General features: G+C 43.3%; 1 protein-coding gene across 3 annotated transcripts in view; it reads right to left on the bottom strand.

Annotated features, from left to right (window-relative positions):
* The window catches only part of Mtm1 (myotubularin 1), a 129041-nt gene that overhangs the window by 55573 nt on the left and 46850 nt on the right, over positions 1-26618 (bottom strand). For all 3 annotated transcript variants that reach the window (XM_004668928.2, XM_045141014.1, XM_045141015.1), the window contains 2 exons: positions 17595-17705; positions 13137-13238 (listed from right to left, as the gene is read on the bottom strand). In XM_004668928.2, coding sequence (XP_004668985.1) covers positions 13137-13238; positions 17595-17705 — 213 coding nt within the window. The remainder of the gene's footprint in view (positions 1-13136; positions 13239-17594; positions 17706-26618) is intronic.

Here is a 26618-nt window from a genome sequence, read left to right as displayed (position 1 = left end):
CTTCCCAACTAATATTTTTTATTTTATTTTGTTGGGTTTTTTCTTTGAGGTAGGGTCTCATTCTAGCCTAGGCTGACCTGGTATTCACTCTGTAGTCGCAGGGTGGCCTTGAACTCACGGAGCTCCTCCTACCTCTGCCTACCGAGTGCTGGGATGAAAGGTGTGTGTCACCACGCCCAGCTCCAGCTATTATTTTTGTGTGGTGTGTGGTATGTGGTATGTGTGGTGCACACACATGCATGTGTTGATGTGATGCCTTGTGTGCTCACCTATGGTGCCCAGAGATAAGTGTTGGGTGTCCCCTACATCTCTCACACATCTATTTTTTCCCCTATGACAGACTTACTGATCCTGGAGCTTGTCCTTTGAGAGCTCTAATGATTCTCCTATCTCCACTCCCTATGTGATTGGTTGTTCCTGTGGGTTCTAGAGATTCAAACTTGAGTGGTCCTTTCAAATAGTGTGTACAGGAAGTGCATATAACAGCTCAGCCATCTCTCCAGCTCCAACTGAGACTCTTTATGTTTTATAAATACTCTTTTATAACAGCTACTTGTGGTGCTTTGAATATAATACCCCACATAGGCACCTGTGTTTGAACTCTTGGTTCCCAGCAGAGTGGTGCTAGGGGAGGCTGTGAAACTTTTAGGAGATAGAGCCTTGCTGAAGGAAGTGTGACAACGGGCGCGGGCAAGCCTTAAGGTGTTATAACAGTCCTACTGACTGTTCTCCTTCTACATCCTCCATGCAGATCTGCCAACATAATGCTGGCTTCCTGCTCCTGCCATGCCCCCACCCAGGCCACCACCATGATGGACACCACCCTCTGGAACTGTAAGCTGAAATAAATTCTTCCCTAAGCTGTTTCTGTTCAGATATTTTCTCCCAGCAATGATGAAAGTAACTGATACAATACTCATTACCAAGACGACACAACTCTGGAAAGGGAAGGGGTAGCTGGAGTGAAATGAGTACACAGTTGAAGGGGAGAAAGACCTAAAAGGCTTCTAGGTTTTCTAACTTCACTTTCAAAAAATAGTTCTGCTTGGGCTGGAACGATGGCTTAATGGTTAAGGCACTTGCCTGCAAGCCTAAGGACCCAGATTTGATTCCCCAGGACCTGCGTAAGCCAGATGCACAGTGGCACATGTGTCTGGAGTTCATTTGCAGTGGCTGGAGGCCCTAGTGCACCCATTCTATCTGCTTTGCCGACCCCCCCCCCCCGCCTCAGATAAAATAAATAAACCAAATATAAAAAAGTTCCACTTGAGTAGGAGGGCCATAGGTGTGACGACCCTGAAGTGAGTGGATGCTGATGAGGCTTACGTGGGTGAGGAATTCAGTGCTTCTGAACACACAGCAATGCTGCGGGGGGGGGGGGTGCAACAAGTTGGGACACCAATTCCAGGAGACAAGCAGTGCGGAGAATGACCCAGCGCGATACAAGGGTTAGGGTATATGGCAGTAGATAGGGAAAAGATCAAAGCAAAGGAAGGACCAAGTCTTGGAGGAATGAAGAAGAAATACTAAAAAGCACTTTTAGGTCCTCAGCCAATTTTATTGTTTGTTCAAGAAAAAATAGTGGCAAAAAAAAACAACCTAGAAAACTCAGATATACTTTACAGTATTTAAGCAACATCTAGGATGCATATGTGTGGGGGCTCTTCTAAGTTCCCTCAGAAAATGAAATATTTCCTTTTATCTGTTGATTCTGTAATCAGCCTACAAAGTAAGGGTCCACTAAATTTTGCTTCATTAAAAATTTGAATTTAAAAGTACTTATCTATTTCTGAGTTGAGAACAATGGCAGAGAAGAAAAATCTTCATGTGAATTTCCTACCCATGGAATCAGTTGTCTCTCAAATGATCAAACCTCACTGTGTGAATTCTCTATCCATGGGATCAGTTATGTCCCTGAAATGATCAAAACTCCTCCTATGAATTCCCTACCCATGGATCAGTTATGGCTCTCAAATGATCAAACCTCACCATGTGAATTCCCTACCCATGGGATCTGTTATGGCTCTCAAACCATCAAAACTCCCGTGGGTTAATTCCATACTCATGGGATCAATTATGTCTTCAAATGATCATATCTCCATGTGTTAATTCTCTACCCATGAGATCAGTTATGTCTGTCAAATGATCATATCTCCCTGTGTGAATTCCCTACCCATGGGATCAGTTATGGCTCTCAAATGATCATATTTCCTATTGTGAATTCTCTACCCATGGGATCATTTGTGCCCCTCAAATGATCACGAGGATGCGCACATGTATAACTCACTTCACTAATTTTAATCATTGCTTAAAAATGAAACTTTATTTGACAAAATCCAACATCCCTTCATGATAAAAGTCCTACAGAGACTGGGAATAGAAGGAACATATCTCAATATAATAAAGGCTATTTATGACAAGCCTACAGCCAACATATTACTAAATGGGGAAAAACTGGAAGCTTTTCCACTAAAATCAGGAACAAGACAAGGGTGTCCACTGTCCCCACTTTTATTTAATATAGTTTTGGAAGTCTTAGCCATAGCAATAAGGCAAGAGACACACATAAAAGGGATACAAATTGGAAAGGAAGAAATCAAGTTATCATTATTTGCAGATGACATGATTCTATACATAAAGGACCCTAGAGACTCTACTAGCAAGCTGTTAGAGCTGATCAAAACCTACAGCAATGTAGCAGGTTACAAAATAAATACACAGAAATCAGTAGCCTTCATATATGCTAACAACAAACACACAGAGGATGAAATCAGAGAATCACTCCCATTCAAAATTGCATCAAAAAAAATAAAATACCTTGGAATAAACCTAACCAAGGAAGTAAAGAATCTATACAATGAGAACTTTAAAACACTCAAGCGAGAAAATGCAGAAGACACTAGAAAGTGGAGAAACATCCCTTGTTCCTGGATTGGAAGAATCAATATTGTGAAAATGGCAATCTTACCTAAAGCAATCTACACATTTAATGCAATCCCTATCAAAATTCCAAAGGCTTTCTTCATGGAAATAGAAAAAACAATCCAAAAATTCATTTGGAATCACAAAAAACCTCGAATATCTAAAATAATACTGAGCAACAAAAAAGAGGCTGGTGGTATCACCATACCTGATTTTAACCTATACTACAGAGCCATAGTAACAAAAACAGCATGGTACTGGCACAAAAACAGACATGTAGATCAGTGGAACAGAATAGAGGACCCAGATGTAAGCCCAAGTAGCTATAGCCACCTGATATTCGATAAAAATGCCAAAAATACTCATTGGAGAAGAGACAGCCTCTTCAGCAAATGGTGTTTTGAAAACTGGATAAATATCTGCAGAAGGATGAAAATAGATTCTTCTCTCTCGCCATGCACAAGAATTAAGTCCAAATGGATTAAAGACCTTAACATCAGACCGGAAACTTTGAAACTGCTAGAGGAAAAAGTAGGGGAAACCCTTCAACATATTGGTCTTGGCAAAGACTTTCTGAATACAACCCCAATTGCTCAGGCAATAAAACCACAGATTAACCACTGGGACCTAATGAAATTACAAAGATTTTGCACCGCAAAGGACACAGTGAAAAAAGCAAAGAGGCAACCTACAGAATGGGAAAAAAATCTTCGCCAGCTATATATCTGATAGAGGATTAATATCTAGGATATACAAAGAACTCAAAAAGTTAAATAATAAGGAATCAAACAAGCCAATCAAAAAATGGGCTATGGAGCTAAATAGAGAGTTCTCAAAGGAAGAAATACGAATGGCATATAAGCATCTAAAAAAATGTTCTACGTCACTAGTCATCAGGGAAATGCAGATTAAAACTACATTGAGATTCCATCTCACTCCTGTCAGATTGGCCACCATCATGAAAACAAATGATCATAAATGTTGGCGGGGATGTGGAAAAAAAAGGAACCCTTCTTCACTGCTGGTGGGAATGCAATCTGGTCCAGCCATTGTGGAAAACAGTGTGGAGGTTCTTAAAACAGCTAGAGATTGATTTACCATATGACCCAGCTATAGCGCTCCTAGGCATATATCCAAAGGACTCATCTCATTTCCTTAGAAGTACATGCTCAACCATGTTTATTGCTGCTCAATTTATAATAGCTGGGAAATGGAACCAGCCTAGATGTCCCTCAACAGATGAGTGGATAATGAAGATGTGGTACATTTATACAATGGAGTTCTACTCAGCGGTAAAGAAAAATGAAGTTATGAAATTTGCAGAAAAATGGATGGACCTGGAAAGTATTATACTAAGTCAGGTAACCCAGGCCCAGAAAGCCAAGCGCCACATGTTCTCTCTCATATGGGGATCCTAGCTACAGATGACTGGGCTTCTGCGTGAGAATGAAAATACTTAGTAGCAGAGGCCAGTAAGTTGAAAAGGAGACATAAAGGGTGGAGAAAGGAAGGGAGGAGGATACTTAATAGGTTGATATTGTATATATGTAATTACAAGGATTGTAATGGGGAGGTAATATGATGGAGAATGGAATTTCAAACGGGAAAGTGTGGGGGTGGGGAGGGAGGGAATTACCATGGGATATATTTTATAATCATGAAAAATGTTAATAAAAATTAAAAAAAAAATGAAACTTTGTGTACATGATGTATCCATATGAAGTTTTGTTTTTGAGCCATGGTCTCATTCTAGCTTAGGCTGACCTGGGACTCAAGGCTAGACTGGCCTTTAACTCATAATCATCTTCCTATCTCAGCTTTCTGAATGCTAGGATGAAAGGTGTGTGCCACCTACCACATTTGGTACAGATAGATAGATAGATAGATAGATAGATAGATAGATAGATAGACAGACTGACCATCGATAAATCTATCACCATCTTTATAAGTCAGCATATTTGGAATAGGACATGAGTCAGAAATCATCTGGGGCTTAGGCCACATGACAAGGTTTGATATAATCAAATTCAGGCAACAATAGATGAGCCACAACACATGATGAATCTATACAAAGTTTCTACCTAATAATAAAAAGAGGAAAAATAAATGAGCCTAATTTGATCATATCCCATTGCACACACTGCTTTCCATAAGTATATATAATTACTATGTGTAAACTGAAAATACAATTTGTATTTCAAAAAGCTATGGGGGGGCCTACAGGGATTGCTTAGAGGTTAAGGCATATGCCTGCAAAGCCAAAGGACCCTGGTTCAATTCCCCAGGACCCACGTTAGCCAGATGCACAAGGGGGCACACGTGTCTGGAGTTCGTCTGCAGTGGCTGGAGGTCCTGGTGTACCCATTCTCTCTCTTTCTCTCTCCCTCTTTCTCTGTCAAATAAATGAATGAATATATACATTTATTTATTTTTTAAAAAGCTATGGGCTAGGGAGAAGGTTCAGAATTTTAAAGGCGCTTGATTGCAAAGCCTGCCAGCTAGGGCTCAATTACCCACCTAAAGCCAAATAAAGGGGCAGATGTGTCTGGAGATGGCTTGCAGTATCAGAAGGCCATGGAATAACCATATTCATTTTTTCTCTGTCTCAAATAAATACAAATGTTTTTAAAAGAGGCTCTGGCATACTCATCCTCTCTCTCAACTAAATAAAATATTTTTAAAAGAAAGAACAAGCTAGGCAAGGTGGCTAGCATGCTCTGAGTTCTCACAGCCAGTACATGCCACAGTGTAGGGCATATGGTGGGCTGGAACAGTACCATCACTGCTCTCTTCATTGGTTACTGTGTCTAGGTTGACCACAAGGGGAAGGGTGACCCCCAACTTTAAGAACAGGCTTCAACAATGAAGCTTATCAAGGAGAGAGTTGGGCTTTCCACTTATCTGACCCTAAAATTTTTAGAACATCTTCCTTGAAGAGCTACAGCTTCGTAAAGAGTTGTTAGCTCCAGGTAAGTATGAGACGGGTGGGGACCACCTGACCATGCAGCTGCTCTGTGTGTGTGTGTGTGTGCATGCGTGCGCACACGTGTGTGTACGTGTGCGTGCAGCAGATGTTACAGGTGTTAGCACATCCTCCCTCATCCAGCGTTCCAGAAGTTATTCATCAAGCTTCCAACCATTCATCAGAGAATTTTAAGTGCTCAGAGACTGGCTGAAGATGGTGTGGAACATGACTGATATAAACAAAATAAAATCTCAATTAAAATGATTTTTAAAATTCTTGTTTACATACTGAGTATGCCCATAACTAATTAAAAAATTTCTTCGCTTGGAGGCTGAGAAGTTGGGGGGAGAGAACATATGCTTGCTATGAACCGTCTCACACTGAAATCTACCAAAATCAATGTTGACTTTGTGTAGATCTATTTGCCCATTTATTTTTCCCAGTATATTTTGATAGAGCTTTTCATTTTATAAGCACATTGTGAGGGCTGGAGAGATGGTATAGCGGTTAAGCGTTTGCCTGTGAAGCCTAAGGACCCCAGTTCGAGGCTCAGTTCCCCAGGCCCCACGTTAGCCAGATGCACAAGGGGGCGCACGCGTCTGGAGTTCGTTTGCAGAGGCTGGAAGCCCTGGCGCGCCCATTCTCTCTCTCTCCCTCTATCTGTCTTTCTCTCTGTGTCTGTTGCTCTCAAATTAATTAATTAATTAATTAATTAATTAAAAATTTAAACACATTGTGAGTTACCAAAGTTTCATAAAAAGAAGGCAAGAGGACATAAGCAGTAGAGACTATGAAAACCCAAGGCAATGACCAGTGGGGCCAGGCTGTGGATGTCCAGAAGGCCCTATTTAAAGGCACTGCTCCCCTCCTTGGTGGCAGTGTGTCGCACTATGCTTGCCACAGCAAAAGCTGGGCAGGCCTGCGGCCTCTCTCCTGAAATGCAAGCTGGTCAGTGCAACTCTCCTCCCCTGTGCTTACTTCAACAGACACAAGATGGTCAGATGTCCCACTGTTCCAAACCCAAACAAAAGCTGCAAAGTCAAGACATCCACCAGCCCATAGAGAAACAAACAAAAAATTCTGTGATGCTCAAGCTTCGTGTCACAAAACCTGGGAAGTGCAGAGCGAGCCATGCTCCCCTGAAAGCAGGAAGCTGGTGCAGGCTCAGAAAATGCAGAGAGAAAAATGGAAGCGATTTTGTGAGGATTTTTTTCATTACATAGTATACTTTCCCATATTCTGCATTTCTAGCTCCCATACTTTCTGTACTAATCCTGTGAAGACCTGCAGTGCATCCTTTAGCAAAGTACAACCCATCGCTTGTGTTAATACTGCGAATCTTTATATAGCATCTTTCTGTTAAGGGCTTAAAGTTCACCACATATTAGCACAATGCCTTTATTAAAGTCTGGGGGGAATGTGTTGTGCTAACCATCCTTATTCCTTCCACCTGCTGGGAAAATGGTGGGCTAATAACAGAACAGCTAACATTTATTGGGCACTTACTGAGTGCCAGGCAGTGTTATAAGCACTTTACATTTAATCTTCACAAGAACCCTATGGAGCAGGGACAGTTATTATCCCATTATGTATGAGAAAACTAAAGCATATAAATATTATGTGAATGCCTAGGTCACCAAGCAGAGAAGGGCCTCAACCAGATTCTGACATAAGTCATTTACCTCCATATCCCATGCCAGTTATGCCATACAGAAAGGGTTCTGCAAACAAGACCCCTTTCAGGTCTCCCCATCAGTAGCTGCTATGAGCCCCAGTATGTACATCTTGGGACTCACTTCTTCCTTCTAGCTCTAGACTTCCCTTATATAGGTATGCATCCTTTGAATTTATACATAAGCTCAAAACCCTCACTTAAGTTTCAGGAAAATCCATAGATGCCTATAGTCCTAGCGATAGAATTGAGCTGGGCGTGGTGTCACATGCTTTTAATCCCAGCACTAGGGAGACAGAGGTAGGAGGATGACTGTGAATTGAAGGCCAGCCTGAGCTACAGTGAGACCCTACCTCAAAAAAACTGAGTTTATTGATGCTGACCTTAACTTATCCTGTACCCATCTGAACACTACCTATATATTCTTTCATTACCTAAACGGTGTTTTTCAAACTTTCGGGGTTGTGATGAAGAGTAAACAGTGAGCTGGCACACTAGGACCCAGACACAGCCACAGACACACCCCTGGGAAAAACTGCATCATCCAACCGTCCTTACTCGTGCATGGATCACACTCTTCAGAGTTTCTATTCTGTTTCATCTACAGGGAGGGGCTGTTTCGCAAATAGCGTGATGATTTTATGACACGGGGAATGACTATATAGTTTTAGGTGGGAGTCTAATAAACTATTTCTGACTTTTCCGTCTGAGAACGAAACCCACCAAGCAATAAAGGAACTCCGTGGAAGCACTGTGCCGCTGAATGGGCGTTACGCTCCCGATGAGCGGGTTCTGCAGTGCTGTCGGGCTTTGTTCATGGGTACACAACTCAGTTTCTGCCTTAAACTGACTACCACAACATAAGAAGGGTTACAAAGTGCTTAGAGAACTACTGTCTACCTACAACTAACTAGTGTTGGGCTTCATGTGATTTGTGAGAATGCAGCACAATGTCTAGTGTTTGGAAAGCAAAGATAAAACAAGAAAAGGAATGTCTTGGCAGAAAAGGAAAGTGTTATCTAAAAAGCACGCGCAGACATAATATAGGAACAATCGAGTTCACGGTTTGGGGCGGTCTCTGTGCTGCTCAAGTTGAGCAAGTTGGGTGGTAAAAATACTAATGGGCACAGGAAGCAAAAGAGAGCCAAACTGCTGTTCTGAAGTAAGCAAGCCCACTCACAGTTGATCCATGATGCTGCCGGCTTTGCAGGCCCGCTCTCTCGTCCTCTGGACACGGTTACCCGCATACGACAGCAAGTTTACCTCAGACCCCCAGTGGTGATAAAAGAGAATCTGCACTGGTTTAACAGTTTTGCTATTATTATTATCAGAGTGCTGTTTGTGATGCAGGAGCCCTTTGTCTTGCTCACTGTAATCGGGCTTAGATTTCACTTCCAGGAAATCCCTTTTTGGCACACTCTTACATTCCCCACTGTGGCAGTTTGGAAACTTTCCTTTCCTCCCTGTCTCACAGGAGTAATTATCCCTTCTCCTTTCCAAAACTGCCCGACAAATGGGGCTTGAGCCCTTCCCCTCTGCTTTCTCCAGGATCCTATTCTAGAAAAGATCCTGTTCTCTTGTGTGAAAAGCTAATTTCCTTTCGCTGTCCACAGGTATAGTCATTTACTTTTCTCAAATGCTAAAGGAGAAAAAAAACATTCGTCCCTGGATGTGGCTTCGACTCCATTTTCTTTTTTCTTTCTTTTTTTTTTTTTTTTTTTTTACTTTTAACCATCTAGCCTTCCTTTAAACTCCTACAAACTGGATGATGTCCCCTCCACACTGAGATCATTTTCCTGACTTTATAAAAGCTCAACAAGCTCACAGCAGGCACTGGCAGAGGCACTGGGCATACAAAGATAATGAAAGAAGGCTTCTCCTCCCTTCCCTTTTCTTCCACCTGTTTCCCCAAAGGAAATCCTTTTCTGACTTCCTTGCTCTGTCAACAGCACCCCACCCTTCTCATCAATTGAGAAGAAAGGCAAATTCATCCCTCGTCCCCATCCCTTTGAACCACACTTCTGCTCAGTCTGTGGAATCTCTTGTCCAGCCCTCTCCACTCACGCCCGGGTCTTTGGCGCATCTCCCCGCCGTCACTGGCTGTCCTCCGCAGCCTGCTGTGCATAGGGCTGTCTACATCAGATCACGTCCTTCGGCACCCTCAGCAGGACTCTGTTGCTTCCTAAGGCCCAAGTTCTCCATCGGATGACCCCAAATCTCCTCCCTTGCTGCCAGCTTTCCCTCCTCTGAGTTGAGGGTCAGGGCTTGCCTCTGATGTGAAACCCACCTCTTCTGCCTGCCTGGCCCATTGGAAACTATATCCATCCTTCAAGGCTCAACACTAATCAACTCCATGCAGGCTTTTCCAACCTCGAGGTTGAGAGCAGGACTAGACTTAGAAGCGTGGAGCAAATGAAGCCATCGCGGCACCACGGATAACATGAGCATGCAGAGGGGTGAGGGGGACACTCACAGCACGTTTTCACTGAAAGAAGAGGTGGAGGCAAGGTCAAGGTGATGCAAGGACTGAGAAGCTGAGGCTTGAAGGAAGGAGTTTAATTCTACTGACTACTTGGCAGAGAGCAAATTGAATGAATATGGAAAGGAGACACTGGATTTGGCCAGGAGAAGGACAAGCACTCCAGGGAGCTAGCAATAAAGCCGGATAATGGCATGGGCTGGAGGAATGGAGAAGGTGGAGATGAAGATAGGCTCCAATAATTGTTCCAGAAATCTGGCTTTCAAGTAACAGATATAATAACAGTTTAAGGACAAAGTTGGCCCAACACTTTGTTTTGAAGGGAACAAACCCTAAAAGAGACAGATGATGTCAAAGAAAGGATGATGTCAAAGGATGGCTGGTCACTCAAGATTTTTTAAATGATACATAAGGGCCTCATCTTCCCCAAATCTGCTGTGAATTGTTCCTTAAATTTTGGATAATGGAGAATCAGATATGCATAAACCAAGATAAAATGCATTTCACTCTCACATTCATAATAATGTTAAACTACTCAGCAGCAAATAACCTGATGTGATGCTCACACAAGTGCAGTAGTGATACACAGGCCTGGTAGGAAACCAACTGCTCTTGATTTGAGCTAACTGATCTGCTCAGTGGAATGGATCCCAAAGTTAGAGCTGGAAATCAAGTCAGAAACCCATCTAACATACAAAGGTTACCCCATTTATCTGGTACTAACTTCTTTCTCTTTTGGAGAATCTGCTTCTCTTTTTCAGATGAATGCAGATCCTAAGGAGAGAGCACCCCCATCACACCTCAAAAGGGGCCCAGCTGAAACTAAGAATAAGTGGTAAACAAGCAAGAGTGCTGCTGTCTTGGTGAACCTGGTACCAGCACCAAGGGTGAAGAAGATTGGCACAGAGAACACTCAACTCCTATCAAACCAGACATCCAGAGACACAGAGGCTCCCAAGACCTCATCACTGAAGCAGACCTAAAATGAACCCAACATGGTTCAGGGAAATTTACGGAAGGGGGGCAGAAAGAATGTCAGAGCCACATATTGGGTCATGATACACAGAGACATTGCTTCTTACTCATAACTGATGGCTAACTCCACAATGCATGACCCATATTCCCCTACAAGGAGAGTCCCTGTGGAAGGGGGAAGGACAGGGAGGAGGCTAATGATGGTACCAACTTGACTGTATACACTGAGTACAAAATTAATTTTAAAAAAGTTTTAAAAAATTTCTTCTTTGGGCTGGAGAGATGGATTAGTGGCTAAGGCACTAGTCTGTGAAGCTTAAGGACCCAGGTTCAATTCCTCAGTGCCCATGTAAGCCAGATACACAAAGTGGCACATGCGTCTAGAGTTGGTCTGCAGTGGCTGGAGGTTCTGGTTCTGCCTCTCTGTCTCTCCAAATAATAAATAAAATATATTTAAAAAAAACGCTTCTTTATCCTAATAAAGTTAAAAAACATTCAATATATGTAATAATTTAAATCACACATTTAATCAGAAATGTAGAAAACAGGATCAATGGTATGGTTGCTAAGCATTTCTTTTCATCTGTGACCAAGAGCAGTCTATAAAGTACCCATCACGATCCTAATGGCCACAGCACGTGAAAAAGGCTCTTCCTTTCTACCACATGTAAAAGTCCTGCAACTCAAACAACTGTGGGGAGATCCACACAGAGAAAAGCCTTGCCTCAAGAGAAAACAAAACACTCACACACACACACACACACACGAAAACCCTCAGACCTTTATTGCAAAAAATACCATGACAATAACCAGAAAGGAAGACGAACTTAATTCAAGACAGCTCTTCTACTGTATCCCTCTTTCCACACTCAGTTCAGCCTGTGGCATCATACCCTCTACCAAAGGAAAGCTGTTTACATAAGGAAGTTTTCCCTTGGGTAAAGTGCTTGCTGTGTAAAGAAGACCTGAGTTCAGATAACCAGAACCCACATAAAGTCTGGGGGTGGTGGATTCCATCTCGTGTCTGTAATTCCAGTGCTTAGGGAGGCAGGGACAAGCACTTGTTGGATAGCTTGTCTAGCTGAATCAGTAAACTCTGAGTTCAATGAGAAGCCCCGTCTCAATAAGTAAGATGGAGAGTAACTGAGACACACACCTGCACGTGTGAGCCCACATGCACGTCCATGCATGCACAGCGCACACACAAGAAAGAACTTTCGTTGAAAGTCAACCAGAGGAGGAGAAGGGAAAGAAGGCACAATCAAGGCATGGCAGGAAGAAAGCAGGGCACGGTGGTGCTCACCTGCAACCCCAGCACTGAGGAGGTGGTGGCAGGAGGACCCTGAGCTTAAGGCCAACCTGTGCTACATAATGACTTCCTGGCCAGCCTGGGCTATATAGTAAGCCACTGCCCTCTCTACCCAAAAGATCAAGAAAGACTTTGAAGAGTGATCCTCATGGAAAGATGTAGCTCAGTCATGTGATAAAAGTAACTTATCCCAACAGGCTGGTGAAAAGGAAGAAAACAATTTGGTTGATATAAAATTGATTAAGTTATAGATGACTACGAATGAAAGGCCTAATAGGTCCATCCTGCAAATACGTACTAAATGCTACCAAATGACATTTGAAATGTTCCTTTTTGACAAAGTGATCCTGCCCTGTTGAGTTGATGGCTGTGATGCCTCTACAGCATGTCTGTATTGTAGAAGTGCATTTGCTTAAATGGCATTTCGAATCAGAGGATCTGTTCCTGTTTACAAATGGAGCCCTGCGCCTGGCACACATTGCTAGGGTTCAAATGAAAAACAGCGTGCTCCAGGAAGAGACCTCTTGGCACTGTGCTAAGCCACCCCATCTTCTCATTGTCCCAGCATGTGTTTGGAAGGGCCAGGGAGCACCAGAAGCTTTTGGGCGCATGCAGGGCTCCCGCCAGCCTCCTGCTCGCCCCAGGCCAGTAGCGGGAAGACCCAGTGCCTCTGGAAGGGACTAAATGATACTTAAGCTGTGCCACACAAGGAAACGTGAAGGCAGTGATAAATGAAAGCAGCCCAGCCCATGGGCAACCCTCAGAGACGCAGCCCTCAAGAACCATCCAGTGCTTAAGAGAAGCCAAACTTCACCTGGTTGTGTGCCAGAGGAAAGGCGTGTCTTGTGAGGATCTCAAACATGTCTCTTCTGCTGTGGCCTTCCTGCTTCAAGGCGAACCTCAGATTCCGCATATCCTGGAGTCAAAGACAAAGTTGAGGGTTCAGGCTCTCAAGTCAAGTCATATTAACTAGTAAAAAAAAAAAAATCTCTGTTCAAGTAAGGGAGAAGATTCACTTACCTAAAAGGGCAATTAAATCTAGACTAGCAGGAAAATTGCTTTCTTTCATATGATATTTTGAAATCTCTAGTTAATATATCTCCTGAAAATAATCCCACTGTAGCCATGAAAGTGAAGAAAAAGTAACTAGTAACCAGAAAAGACACAGCTAATAATGATTCAGTAAGAAGAAAAAACAAACATTTCTTTGCATGTTATCTGTGTCTATCTTCACTGGATTCCAAGGTTTGGTCAATTATAAGGCTGTATTTTAGTCATATACCTTTTCAAATAGTACCTGCTATCATGTATTATTTCAACACTATTAAACAAATCATTAAAATACAAATGCTTGGGCTGGAGGGATGGCTTAGCGGTTAAGGCACTAGCTTGCAAAGCTAAAGGACCCAGGTTCGATTCCCCAGAACCCACATAAGCCAGATGCACAAGGTGGTGAGTTCATTTGCTGTGGCTGAAGACCCTGACATGCCCATTCTCTCTCTCTCTCTCTTTCTTTGCCTCTTTCTCTCTCAAATATCAATTTACACACACATACACATACACACATATAAATATAAATATATAAAATACAAATGCTCTCTCCCTATACTCCCATACAAGCCATGTAAGTAATAAACTTTTACTATTCTATGTTTCTTTCACAAAGTTCATTAATGTGCTCCCTACTAGATGTAACTTTACTTTCAGGAATGATAAATTAATGATCAAAACCAGATTTTAATGGTAGCTTTCAATACACATGTCTTTAATAGGCAAGAAAGACTTAAACTGAATTAAAATGAAATAAGGTTTTCTAATGCCTATTTGTATTATAGTATTCCACCTTATTTTTAAGATGAGGGATATTTTAGGTTGCCTCTTTCAAACAATCAACTATAGACCCAAGAACTATCACAGAAGTGAGCTAGACTCAATGCCTGCCCTCCTGCATATCACAATATTCACATTCTTCATTCCAAAAGGTAAGTGAAGTAGGAAAAAAAGACTATAATGTCTTTCATGAGCGACCTGTGATTGGTCACTCTGTATACAGATGGCATCTACTAAGCCTTGCCAGCTCCAGGATTCTATACTTTCTCTTTTGCTTGTTGAAGTTTTGTGGGGTGAGGATGGAAGCTCAGGCCTCACACATGCCACGTGAGCACTCTATCCCTGAGCTTTGAAACCTCCAGTTCAATAACCCATTTACATCAGGTCCCAGAGATACTGGGGTTTTAGTTGTTGGTCATGATACAATGGTATTATCAAGTGAAAGAAAAGCCCCAATCGCTGGGATTAGATAATGAACAGGCTTTACAAGCAGTCACAGGTACAACACTGGACAGCTGCAGACTGTGAGCACTCAAGAACCTAACAGCCAGGGGTCACTGGTAACTCCGAAGCATCATTCTCATAACCACCTTGCCAGTAATGAGGCTGTTTTCAAACAAATATTTATCACCATCCACTGTGATTCAAGTATGTGCATTTTGTGTGGCAAGGCACCACTGATTTCAAGAAACATTCTGGTTTTTGATTCAGATGTAAAGAATATTTTTGTGTTTTGCATGTGTGTGTACATGTGTTTATGCTTGTTTTCATGTATGTCCATGTGGTAGCCAGAGGTCAATATCTTAATTTTGGAAACAGAGCCTTGTACTAGAACTTGGAGGTCACGGATTTGGCTAGACAAGTTAGCCAGCAAGACACAGGGACCCTCCTGTCTCCTCCTTCCCAGCACTGGCATTACAAGCACAGACACACACCATCATGGCCAGTTTTCACATGAGTTCTGGGAATCTTAACGTAGGTCCTCATGCTTACATGCTCATAGTCCCTTTTGCAAGTGAGCCATCTTATTTCTTGCCAGCAAGAAACTTGAAATGGAAAAGGCAAAGGCCTCACAGGCAGTAGATCATCAAATCTGTAACGGCAACAGGTGTAGACACTAACTGGCAGACTGATGGTCTCCTCTGGGTTTGACTCATCAGGAAAGGGTGCCTGGCAAAGACCCTTTTGTTGTGAAAGTCTCCCCATCAATTTCTCAGCGATTATCAACTGCCTTTGCAGTACTAATTCTAAAGTGTGACTGCCCATTTCAAAATACCACACTGTCTTTAAACAGAGTATGTGGGAGTGAGGACAAAGAGAGAGAAGGCCCTGAGGCAGTAGAGTTTTGATTTCTTTTTACAGATGCTTTGTGGTCCACAGGTGCCGGCATGGGGCCTACAGGGAATTAATTCCATATCCACAGCTACCTCCTCTCATGCTGCCACTCGAGGTCCTGTGCTGAGAGCCATCTGTAAACATGCTACTGGAAGGCAGGGCCACCCCCTCCCCCATGCACGGCTGTGTGAGGAGGAAAGCGCAGGGGCACTGTGATGGCTGACAGCACGCGCGAGCACAAGGATGGCACGCAGAACGGCTCGGGTTCCATCCGGGTTCTTCTGCTGGCTCCTCAGCCACGCCCAGGCCAGCTGTGTCACTTCGTGAAGACCTCATCTCCCTGGCCACACAGAATGAAAGGCTTGGCCTGGCCAGGGCTCAGGAAACTTTGGCCCAGGTCACTGTGTGTATAGTCCCGAAGTCAAGAATTCTATTTTAGGGCTGGGGAAATGGCTCAGTGGGTAAATCTTCTGCTATGTAAGTCTGATAAGCTGAGTTCAGATCCCTAGAAGCCATATAAAGCCAGATGTATAACACAGGTGTCTACATCCCTAGCACACCTACAGGGAGAAGGGAGGTGGAGACAGGAGAGTCCTAGTGCTTCCCTGGCACACACAGCTGGGAACAAGAGACACTTCCTCAAAATTAGGTCACAGGTGGGAACGTACAATATAGGTTGTCCTCTAACTTTCACACATGTGCTGTGGCACACATGCACCCACCACATTCACACATGAACATATACATGATACATATGCACCCAATAAAAATTCTGAAATTTAAAAATCTCTTTTTTAACACTTGAAATGCCCAAACACAAAGGAGAATATGTAATGTGTCCACAGTCTAAAATATTTGACAATGGGCCCTTTACAGAGAAAACTCGCTGACCCCTGACTAACATGATGGCTGACAAGTCACGTGGGACACTTGAGAAAAGTATTGTAACCTTGATCTTGCCCTTCAGATATTACCTTACAGTTGGATATGGGATAGCACTTAGAGATCTACATTTTTCAAAAGTTTCCCAGATGATCTTGAGGTATATGTAGGTTTGAGAAGTATACGTGTGTGTGTGTGTGTGTGTGTGTGTGTGTGTGTGTGTGTGTGTGTGTAGTTCTTCTAATACTCAATGCCTAGAAAGCAGAAGACTATTGTTTACAGTGTGGTTAGCTCATCATACTTGGAGTTTGTATTTGCACTCACTGGGCCACCTTAGCAAAGCTCCCTAACTCTTCTGAGCCTCAGGCTCCCTGTCTACACTCAGTCCCTTTCAGAGAGTCATGCTGAATGCAGAATACAAGCCCCTATGTGCATTCAGATGGACACACATGTTCCATAAATGGCTACCATAATAACTGGCGAAAGTTTATTACTATGAGCTGTTTTTCCCATTCACCATACTAAAGCAAGAAACTTGTCCACTACTGCAGAAAATGAAGCGAAACATACAAAGGCTATTGCAGGCAAGGATATGTCCTGTCCAGATGAGGGAAAGGTCTCTTCTACTCTTCTTTCCTTTCACAGTATGAAGGTGTCTAGCTAGTGATATATGATACCATAAAGAGCTCTAAGAATAGTCCTACCCTGTGATTCAACCATTCTACTCCTGAGAACTTACAGCTGTCACTCAACAAGAGGGAGGAACTATGTGCGTGAAGATGTTTGGTGGAGCCAGGGGCGGCTAGCAGGGAGATTATCAGCCCACTCAGTGGAACAGGTGCACAGCTAGTAAGACAAATACGGTATCTTGACCACTGGAAGAAGACTGAGAGAAATTCTACGTGTTGATTATGGAACTTCCCCTGGATCTGTACGCTTCAATAAATCCCTTCCTCCATAAAAAAAAAGAAAGAATTTTTGTCTATGAAGTTCTCTTCTGACTCAGTAAAGCTAATTAAATGGTCCTGACAAGAGTGGGTCCCCTCCCTGTGTGGGAAATTTTTCCCAAGGCACTTTGAAATGCCAAACCATAAGGGAAGAAGAATTTCTAGGACTTGAGGTTAACAAGAGATTCTGAGTTATGTTAAGGTCACATTAACTTTCTACTATCATTCAACATCAATGTATTTTTTTTCTTTGTGCAAGAAACTACTAAATCTCTTACTTTACAAGTAATATCTAGACCATAGGAATTTTCGCCTCTACTTGTCGCGCCTCCCATTTTTTCAATTCTTGAGATCACACCCAGAGGAACATCAAGTATTAGAGCAGAATCCTGTAAAGGACAAAAGCACAAACGTCAGTATTTCTGTCAGCATAATGAAAACATCAGAAACATGGAAAAATGACCATAAACTTTCAAGTTGCTTAGCTCTTTTACTGCGTTATGAGCAAGAGCAGGATATAGATCACACACGAAAGAGAAAGCATTGGAACAGTCATGTAAGCAGTCAAGAAGCACCCCAACACATTTTGCCTTGTGCAAGGCCTAGGGGACAGAGCTTTGAATTTCGGAGGCCTGGGGATGCACCGCCTCAGCCAGGAGCTTCTCTCCTGCAAGGTACTGCCTCCCAGCCAGTTCCTTCCCTGTTCTTCAAACACTTCCTCTACGTTGGGGTCCCAGGCTTTTTTCTCAAAGTATTCTTTTGCCTCGAATGAGCTATGTCTCCTACCTATCAAAATTCTCCACATGGCTTCTAAAGCCGTGTTTCCCAATTAGGTCGATCAAGAACACCTTCTTCCCTTAAGGAGGCACTTAGGTCAGCCTCTGCCTAGTCCTCCTGCTTCTCTTTATCGTGTGACCACAAATTGACTCTTATTTCCCCATTAGAAGCCAAGCACGTGGAAGGGGTCCCAAAGCAGAGGGGCGCATGCACAGCAATGCTTCTCCAGTGCCAGCTAGCCAAGGTTGGGTGCGAGGAGCCCGTAGGACGCTGACATGATGGAATGACGTTGGGGAAGTAGCACCCAGTCCTTACAAGATAATCACAGCAGCTGCCACATGCAGATACCTCACCCGCGCCACATGGGCCATTCTTTAACATATTTTATTTTTATTAATTTATTTATTTGACAGAGAAAGAGGAAGAAAGAGAGAATGAATGGGCATGCTAGGGCCTCCAGCCACTACAGAGGACCTCCAGACACATGTGCCCCCTTGTGCAGCTGGGTAACGTGGGTCCTGGGGAATCGAACCTGCATCCTTGGGCTTTACAGGTGAACTCCTTAACCGCCAAGCCATCCCTCCAGCCCCACACGAGTCCTTCTTGAACAGGCCACTCTCTTGTGTTATCCTCACAGCCATCCCAGGTCATGTGGGAATTGGGATTTAGAGAGGCTTCAGTCTCTTGCTTAGGAAAATGGAGCAGGGCCGGGATTCAAGCCAAAAACCAAAAGGGCACACACCAGAGCTCTAAAACCAGTTCTACCCAGTACCCGACCATTTCACTCCTGTGAACTTACAGCTGTCTTCAACACAAAGGAAAAATTATGTGTATGTGGATGCCCAGTGGAGCCAGAGGCGGCTAGCATGGAGGAGACTTTTGGTGAACTCAGTTAGCAAGACAATCATGGTACCTGGAGAAATCAGTGTTATGTGGAAAAGGCAACTCTCAAAACGCACTGTGACTCTAATAACATAAAACATATGCTACATGGATGAAAGTATTGAAGGACAAGGCTTTTTAACCTCAAGTACACTTAATGGTGTGCTTGATGGCTGGCAATAAGGAATAAAATTGGTTCTTCTTTTAGCTATAATATTTTATTTTTATTTAAGAGACAGAGTGAGTGAGAGGGAGTGTGTGGGTGTTCTAGGAGCTCTTGTCACTGAAAACAAATTCCAGACACATGTGTAACTTTGTGAAATTGTCTTTACGTGGGCACTGGGGAATTAAACCCTGGCCAGCAGGCTTTGCAAGCAAGCAACTTTCACCACTGACCCATCTCTTCAGCCCAAGGAGAGTTTTTATGAGTAGTTCAATGCTTGTTCTTTGAAAATATCCTTTTGTGGGGTACAAAGTAAGAAGTCCTCCTTTATAAAAAAACTTTTTTTTTTAAGCTGGATGTTACAGTTTAAATAATGGCCCCCAATATATTCAGTTTTTTATTTGTTTGTAGTTTGCATCTGCAGCCACCTGGAGGTGGTTTGACTGAGTGGATCTTAAGGTGTGGTGGTGTTTTGAGATCTCAATCTAAACATATGCTAATGGATGGAGGCCAGGAGAGAGTCAGTCCCCAGACAGTCAGCGCATCTAGAAGGTGCTACATGGGCGACTGGGGGAAATGACCAATATCAGTCCAAGCAATTCATGGTCCAACCTACATAGCAGCAAATAACCTGTTGTGATGTCCACACAAGTGCAACAGTGGCACACAGCCATGGTGGGGAACCAACTGCTCTTGATTCGGCTAACTAACCCCCTCAGTGGTATGGGACCCATAGCTGGAACTGGGAAACAGGTCAGAACCATATCCAAACATAAACCCACTCTCCAATATCAAGTTACCATCAATCATGGGCTACAAGAGGGCCTACACCTATTAAACTCTCTATAAAAAAAGTAAGGGTTATCTCATTTGACCTGGTGCTAACTTACTCTCCGTTGGAGAATCTGCTTCTCTTTTTCAGATAGATGCAGATCCTAAGGAGAGAGCCACCCCATCATACCTCAAAAGGGCCCTGGCTGAAACTAAGGAAAATTGGTGAAACAAGTAAGGGTGCTGTTTTCCTGATGAACTGGATACCAGCACAAGGGGGAAGGAGACCAACACAGAGAATAATCAACTCCTACCAAATCAGACAGCCAGAGCCCCAGAGGCCCCCAACACCTCAGCACTGAAGCAGACCAACAATGAACCCAACATGGCTCAGGGAAATTTTGCAGAAGAGGGGGCGGAAAGAATGTCAGAGTCACATGTTGGGTCATGATATACAGAGACATTTATCAAACCAATAACTGTGGGCTAACCCCACAATGCACGACCCATATACCTCAACAAGGAGGGGCCAATGGGGAGGGGGTAGGTCATGGATGAGCCTAATAATGGTACCAAACTGTCTGTACTTGCAGAATAGAAAACTAATTTTAAAAAATAATAATAAAGTGATAAAAAAATAAACAAAAATTTTTTTAAAAAAATTTAAAAAATGTGAAAAAAAAAAGATATGCTAAGTGTGCCTAGCTGGAGTTCCTGAAGTGTGCGGTGGCTTTTGGCTTTAGGCTTGTGCTTCTCTCTCCACTTGGACCTGTGAAGGCAGGCCAACTTTTTCTGCCATTATGGAACTTCCCTTGGGTCTGTAAGCTTCAATAAATATCCCTTCCTCCATAACTGTGCCTGGTCTGGAAGTTTATCTCAGCAAACCTGAAGTTGTCTGCTACACTGGGCATGGTGGCACATACCTTTGATCCCAGCACTCAAGAGATAGATGTAGGAGGATCATTATGAGTTTGAGGCCACCCTTAGACTACATAGTGAATTCCAGGTCAACTTGGGCTAGAACAAAACCTAACCACAAAATAACAAAAAAAAATGTTTTAATTTTTTTTTTTGAGAGACAGCAATAAAAAGAAAGAGAATGTATGTGTGGACACACATGACAAGGCCTCTTGCCACTGTAAACAAACTCCAGATGCATGCACCATGTTGTGTGTCTGGCTTAGGGTGGGTCCTGGAAAATCAAACCTGGGCCAGTAGGCATTGTAAGCAAATGCCTTTAATCACTGAACCATCCCCTGGCCCATTAGGTCCTTCTCCTTAAAACACAATAAAGGAACTAAATATTCCTTCAAAAAATTCAATTTATGTCATGAGTTACCCAGAAATTCAAAAAGTATAAGACTGGTTACACTCATGCCATGGAACTGAGGATATATGTAAGCTATCTGGAAAAATTTTAGGGCCACTAACCAGAATAACTAAAACCAATCTCATAAAGTCATATGCTGTGTGATTTCATTTATGTATCATGTCTTTGTTGTGCACATGTATGTGTGTATGTTCAGGTGTGTGAGTGTATATGCACACATGCCAGGGCATGCACGTGGAGGTCAAAAGACAACTTTGGGGTGTTGGTCATTACTTTCCCCTTGTTTGAAGGAGGGTCCCCTATTGTCTACTGTGATGCGTTTGCCAGGCTGGCGGGCCTGCAAGCCTCTATGCAAATCTTCTCTCGGCTTCTCTTCTCAAGCCCGGTGCACGCTAGAGTGACAGCCACTAGCACTACAGCATCTGGCTTTTTATTTTTAAAAATGTTTTATTTATTTATTTGAGAGAGAGAGAGAGAGAGAGAGAGATAGAGAGAGAGAGAGAGAGAGGGAGGGAGGGAGGGAGGGAGGGAGAGAAAGAGACAGGGAGAGAGAATGGGCGCACCAGGGCCTCCAGCCACTGCAAATGAACTCCAGATGCATGCGCCCCTTGTGCATCTGGCTGACGTGGGTCCTGGGGAACCGAGCCGGGATCCTTTGGCTTTGCAGGCAAGCGCCTTAACCACTAAGCCATCTCTCCAGCCCGGCATTTAAGTGGGCTCTGAGGATCCCGACTCAGGTACTCAAGCCTGCATGACAAATGCTTTCTCCACTCAATCACCTCCCTAGCCCACCTTCCTTTTTGATTTGTTTGTCTGAAACAGGGTCTCAGCTTGTTGTCCAAGTTAGTCTTGACCTGAGACTACAAGCATGCACCCCACAGATGACTATGTAACATTCTTGAAATGGTGAAACAGTAGAGAAGGAGCAGAGAGAAGTGGATGTCAGACGAGGGGAGGAGAGGATAAGGATGAAAGAGTTCTTTTGTGGTGATGTAATAGCTCCAAAAGGTCACTGTTGAGGAAGGTCACTTGGCATCCAATGCCACAGAAGGTACATATTAAAACATCAAAAATGAATATGTAAAAACACTGGTGGCTGCTGAGATAGCTCAGTTGGTAAATTATGTGTGGTGAAAGAATGAAGACTTGAGTTTGATCTTCAGAAGCAATTTTTTTTTTTTAAGTCAGGCATGATGGCATAAATTTGTGATCCTAGTGTTGGGAGTTGGAGAAAGCAGGAGCTGTGGGGCTTGTTGGCCAACCAGGAGAGCCTAGTCACTGAGCTGCAGGTCTAGTGAGACCCGTTCTCAAAAAGAGGTGGACAAGCAGAGCGTGGTGGCGCACGCCTTTAATCCCAGCACTCGGTAGGCAGAGGTAGGAGGCTTGCCGTGAGTTCGAGGCCAGCCTGAGACTAAATAGTAAATTCAAGGTCAGCCTGAGCTAGAGTGAAACCCTACCTCGAAAAACTTTTTTAAAAAAGGGGGGGAGGTGGACAATACCTGAGAAATGATACTTGAAGTTATACTCTGGTTGCCGCATGCCCATGCCTATACACTTTCACTTCTTTGTATGTGAACGTGCGCACGCACGCGCACACACACACACACACACACAAATATATATAAACTAGTAATATCCAAGTGCTGCTTAACTTTATTGTGTCAAGCAACTTTCTGGCTGATAAAGCACTGCACTTATTGCGGGTAGCTGAAAGATAGGTACACAAGACCACTGTGTTCTGTTTGCACAAGTCCTTATAAGTTTGAAAACAAAGTCAAAAACTTCAAGTACAGATATCATGTAGAGGGAAAATGTCCATGGTCTTAACATGGACAAAACTGGTTCAAATCGGAGTTTGTTGTTTGTTAGCTGAAGGACTCAGACAACTCACTGCTCTCTGTTGGCCACAGTTTCATGTACAGCCGTGAACATTTGAGACAATGATTTAAAGGACCTGGCCCAGTGCCTAGTGATGGTAGCCAGAGAACAATGGACATTATTATAATCATTATCAATATCATGATCCTAAAGAAAAGCTTGGAATTTGGAGGACGTTGAGTGTGCTCTGCAAACACAGCCATCAGTATGCTTAAGCAAGCATCTGACACCTATCAGCAGGCATTCTGGCTGTTGCTATGGGCCGAGCCACGACATATCACCACATCACTGAAATCAAATGCCCAGAGAAACCCACTACTTAGTAACATATATTGCTGAACTTTGCAATGTATTTCCTTCTCTCTTTGGCCTAGTTATTTAAAAACCATATTATCAGGCAGTGTGTTATTATGCTGAGATTTTACTGCAATTTCTGAGAGAACCTGTTAAGTGTATTCTTAAGTGTGAAACTTACACCTAAGTCCATATACTAGATGCTGTATGAAAAGTCTGACACTGTACTATGAAAATGGAAGAAGTACTTTAAAAAGTGGGCAAAGGAGGGCTGGAGAGAAGGCTCAGCAGTAAAGGCACTTATTGCAGTTAGGTTCACATGGCTGGTAGAAATCACCTGACCAAGAGCAGCTTGTGGGATAAAAAAGAGGTTTACTTTGGCTTACAAGCTCGAGGGGAAGCTCCACGTTGGCAGGGAAAATAATGGAATGAGCAAAGGGTGGACATCACCCCCTGGCCAACATAAGGAGGACAATAGCAATAGGAGAGTGTGCCAAACACTGGCTGTAACACCCATAAGACCACCCCAACAATACACTGCCTCCAGGAGGTGTTAATTCCCAAATCTCCATCAGCTGGGAACCTAGCATTCAGAACAACTAAGTTAATGGGTGACACCTGAATCAAACCACCACAGTACTTGTCTGCAAAGCCTAATGACTCAGGTTAGATTCCCCAGTACCCATGTAAAGTCAGATGCACAAAGTGGCACATAATCTGGAGTTTGTTTACTGCAGTGGCTAGAGGCCCTGGTGCATCCATATTCATTCTCTCTCTCTCTTCCCCCTTGCAAATAAATGAAATACTTTTAAGGTGGGCAGGCAGGGCACACACCTTTAATACCAGCACTCAGGAGGCAGAGGTAAGAGGATCACCAAGAGTTCAAGGCCACCCTGAGACTACATAGTAAACTCCAGGTCAGCCTGGGCTAGAGTGAGACCCTACCTCAAAAAACAGAAAAACAAAGAACAAAACAAACGAACAAAAAAAAAGTGGGCAGAACAGAAGCCATAGATTGTTATTGGAAAAATTTCAGGGCCGGGGGTTGGATACCTTGCAGCAAGTTGTCCACCCCCAAAATTACAGGCTATTACCAAGGCTCTTGGTTGCCCATAAGAACTAGATGGCAAAACCCTACTGCTGAAGACTCCACATGCTTGGGCTTCAGGTCACACAGAAATCAAGCTGGACCTGAGCTAGAAGCCTTCTCTCCTGTTGACGAGCCATCAGGATACTGGAAAGACCTATGCAGCCTATTGGGGGAGAAGTCATTAACAGTGTTAACTAGCAGTGGATCCTGTAAGCTTTATGGATGGCCAGGCAGGGCAAATGTACCAACTGGTTCAATAGTGGAATGTTTGTTATAGGGGAAAACCTACTGCTCTCTGACTGGACTTGAGACCTGCTCCGGGGGAGGGAATATGTGTTTGGTACTGACTTGGTACTCACTGTCAAAAGACGTCTATAGTTAGGGAGATCATAAGCCCTACAGGGAAAACTTCTACAGTTGTCTGGCTAAATGGATCCATTATGGCCACCAAACCGCCCTGTGAATATTGATGTTTATACGCACATATTAATGCTACTCTCACTTAGGGTTAGAGAAGCTTCTCTTTTTCACATGGCAGTGATCACTGGGGAGCCTCAAAACTCAAAATGCTGAGAAGTGACAGTGGAGTGTTCAGCACTAAGTGAGACATCTCTGTCCCACCCTCCAAGGCTCGGGGACCACTAGGGAAGAGGAGGCAGAAGGAATGTGAGTGCCAAAGGCAGGACTGCTTACAGCGCTGTCCTCCAGACACAGAATGGCCTGGCTAGCCATGACCTCGCAGCGCTGACACTGCCTACACAAGACCATCACAACAGGAAGAAAAACTGACAGCATCAAAATAGAAGAGGGACAGGCATGGTAACCCACCTTTAATCCCAGGAGGCAGAGGTAGAAGGATCACTGTGAGTTCGAGGCCACCCCGAGGCTACATAGTGAATTCCTGGTCAGCCTGGGCTAGAGTGAGACCCTACGTTGAAAAAAGAAATAGAAGAGAGATGAGTTGGAAAGAAAGAAATCAGTGGAGGGGTTTTAGGAAGGGAAAGGGGGGTGGAAATGAAGGAATTGTGATTATAGTGTATTGTCTATATTTATGGAAGTTGTTAATAAAAACTTCTTTTTAAAAATATTTTTATTTGGGCTGGGGAAATGGCTTAGTGGTTAAGGTGTTTGCCTGCAAAGCCTTAGGACCCCGGATTAATTCCCCAGGACCCAGGTAAGCCAGATGCACAAGGGGGCGCATGTGTCTGGAATTCGTTTGCAGTGGCTGGAGACCCTGGCATGCCCATTCTCTCTCCCTCTCTGCCTATTTCTCTCTTTCAACTCAATAAATAAATTATTTATATATATATATATATATATATATATATATATATATATATATATACACACACACACACACACATACATATATATATAAAATATCTTATTTATTTATTTATTTATAAGCAGAGAGAGAAAACTGAGATAAAGAGAGAATAGGCACATCAGGACTTCCAACTACTGCAAACTTCAGGTACATGTGCCACATTGTGCATCCATCTTTATGTGGGTACATCTTATGTGGGGATGTGCATACATCTTATGTGGGGAATTGAAACCAGGTCATCATGCTTTGCGGGCAAGCACCTTAACCACTTAGCCATCTCTCTAGCCCAATAAGCATTTTTTAAGGGCTGGAGAGCTAGTTTAATGGTCAAGGCACTTGCTGGCAAAGCCAAAGGATCCAGGTTTGATTCCACAGCACCTATGTAAAGCCAGATGCACAAAATTTCACATGCATCTGGACCCTATTTGCAGTGGCTAGAGGCCCTGGCACACCCATTCTCATCCTTTCTCTGCACCCCCCACCCCATCTGCCTCTTTCTCTCTCATAAATAAATATATAACAAATAAATACATATTTAAAAAAGATTTTTAGGCTGAGTATGGTGGCTTACTCCATTAATCATAGTACTCAGGAGGCAGAGGCAGGCGGATCACTGTGAGTTCAAGGCCAGCCTGGGACTACAAAGTGTGTTCCAGGTCAGCCTGAACTAGACTGAGACTAACTCATAAAGATCAAAAAAGGGGCTGGAGATAGATGGCTTAGCAGTTAAGGCACTTGCTGGCAAAGCCAAAGGACCCAGGTTCGATTCATCAGTATCCATGTAAAAGTC

The sequence above is a fragment of the Jaculus jaculus genome, chromosome X, assembly GCF_020740685.1.
Source record: "Jaculus jaculus isolate mJacJac1 chromosome X, mJacJac1.mat.Y.cur, whole genome shotgun sequence".
NCBI classification, from domain to species: Eukaryota; Metazoa; Chordata; class Mammalia; order Rodentia; family Dipodidae; genus Jaculus; species Jaculus jaculus.
The sequence above is the reverse complement of the archived record's forward strand: the minus strand, read 5'-3'. Positions and strand labels throughout refer to the sequence as shown.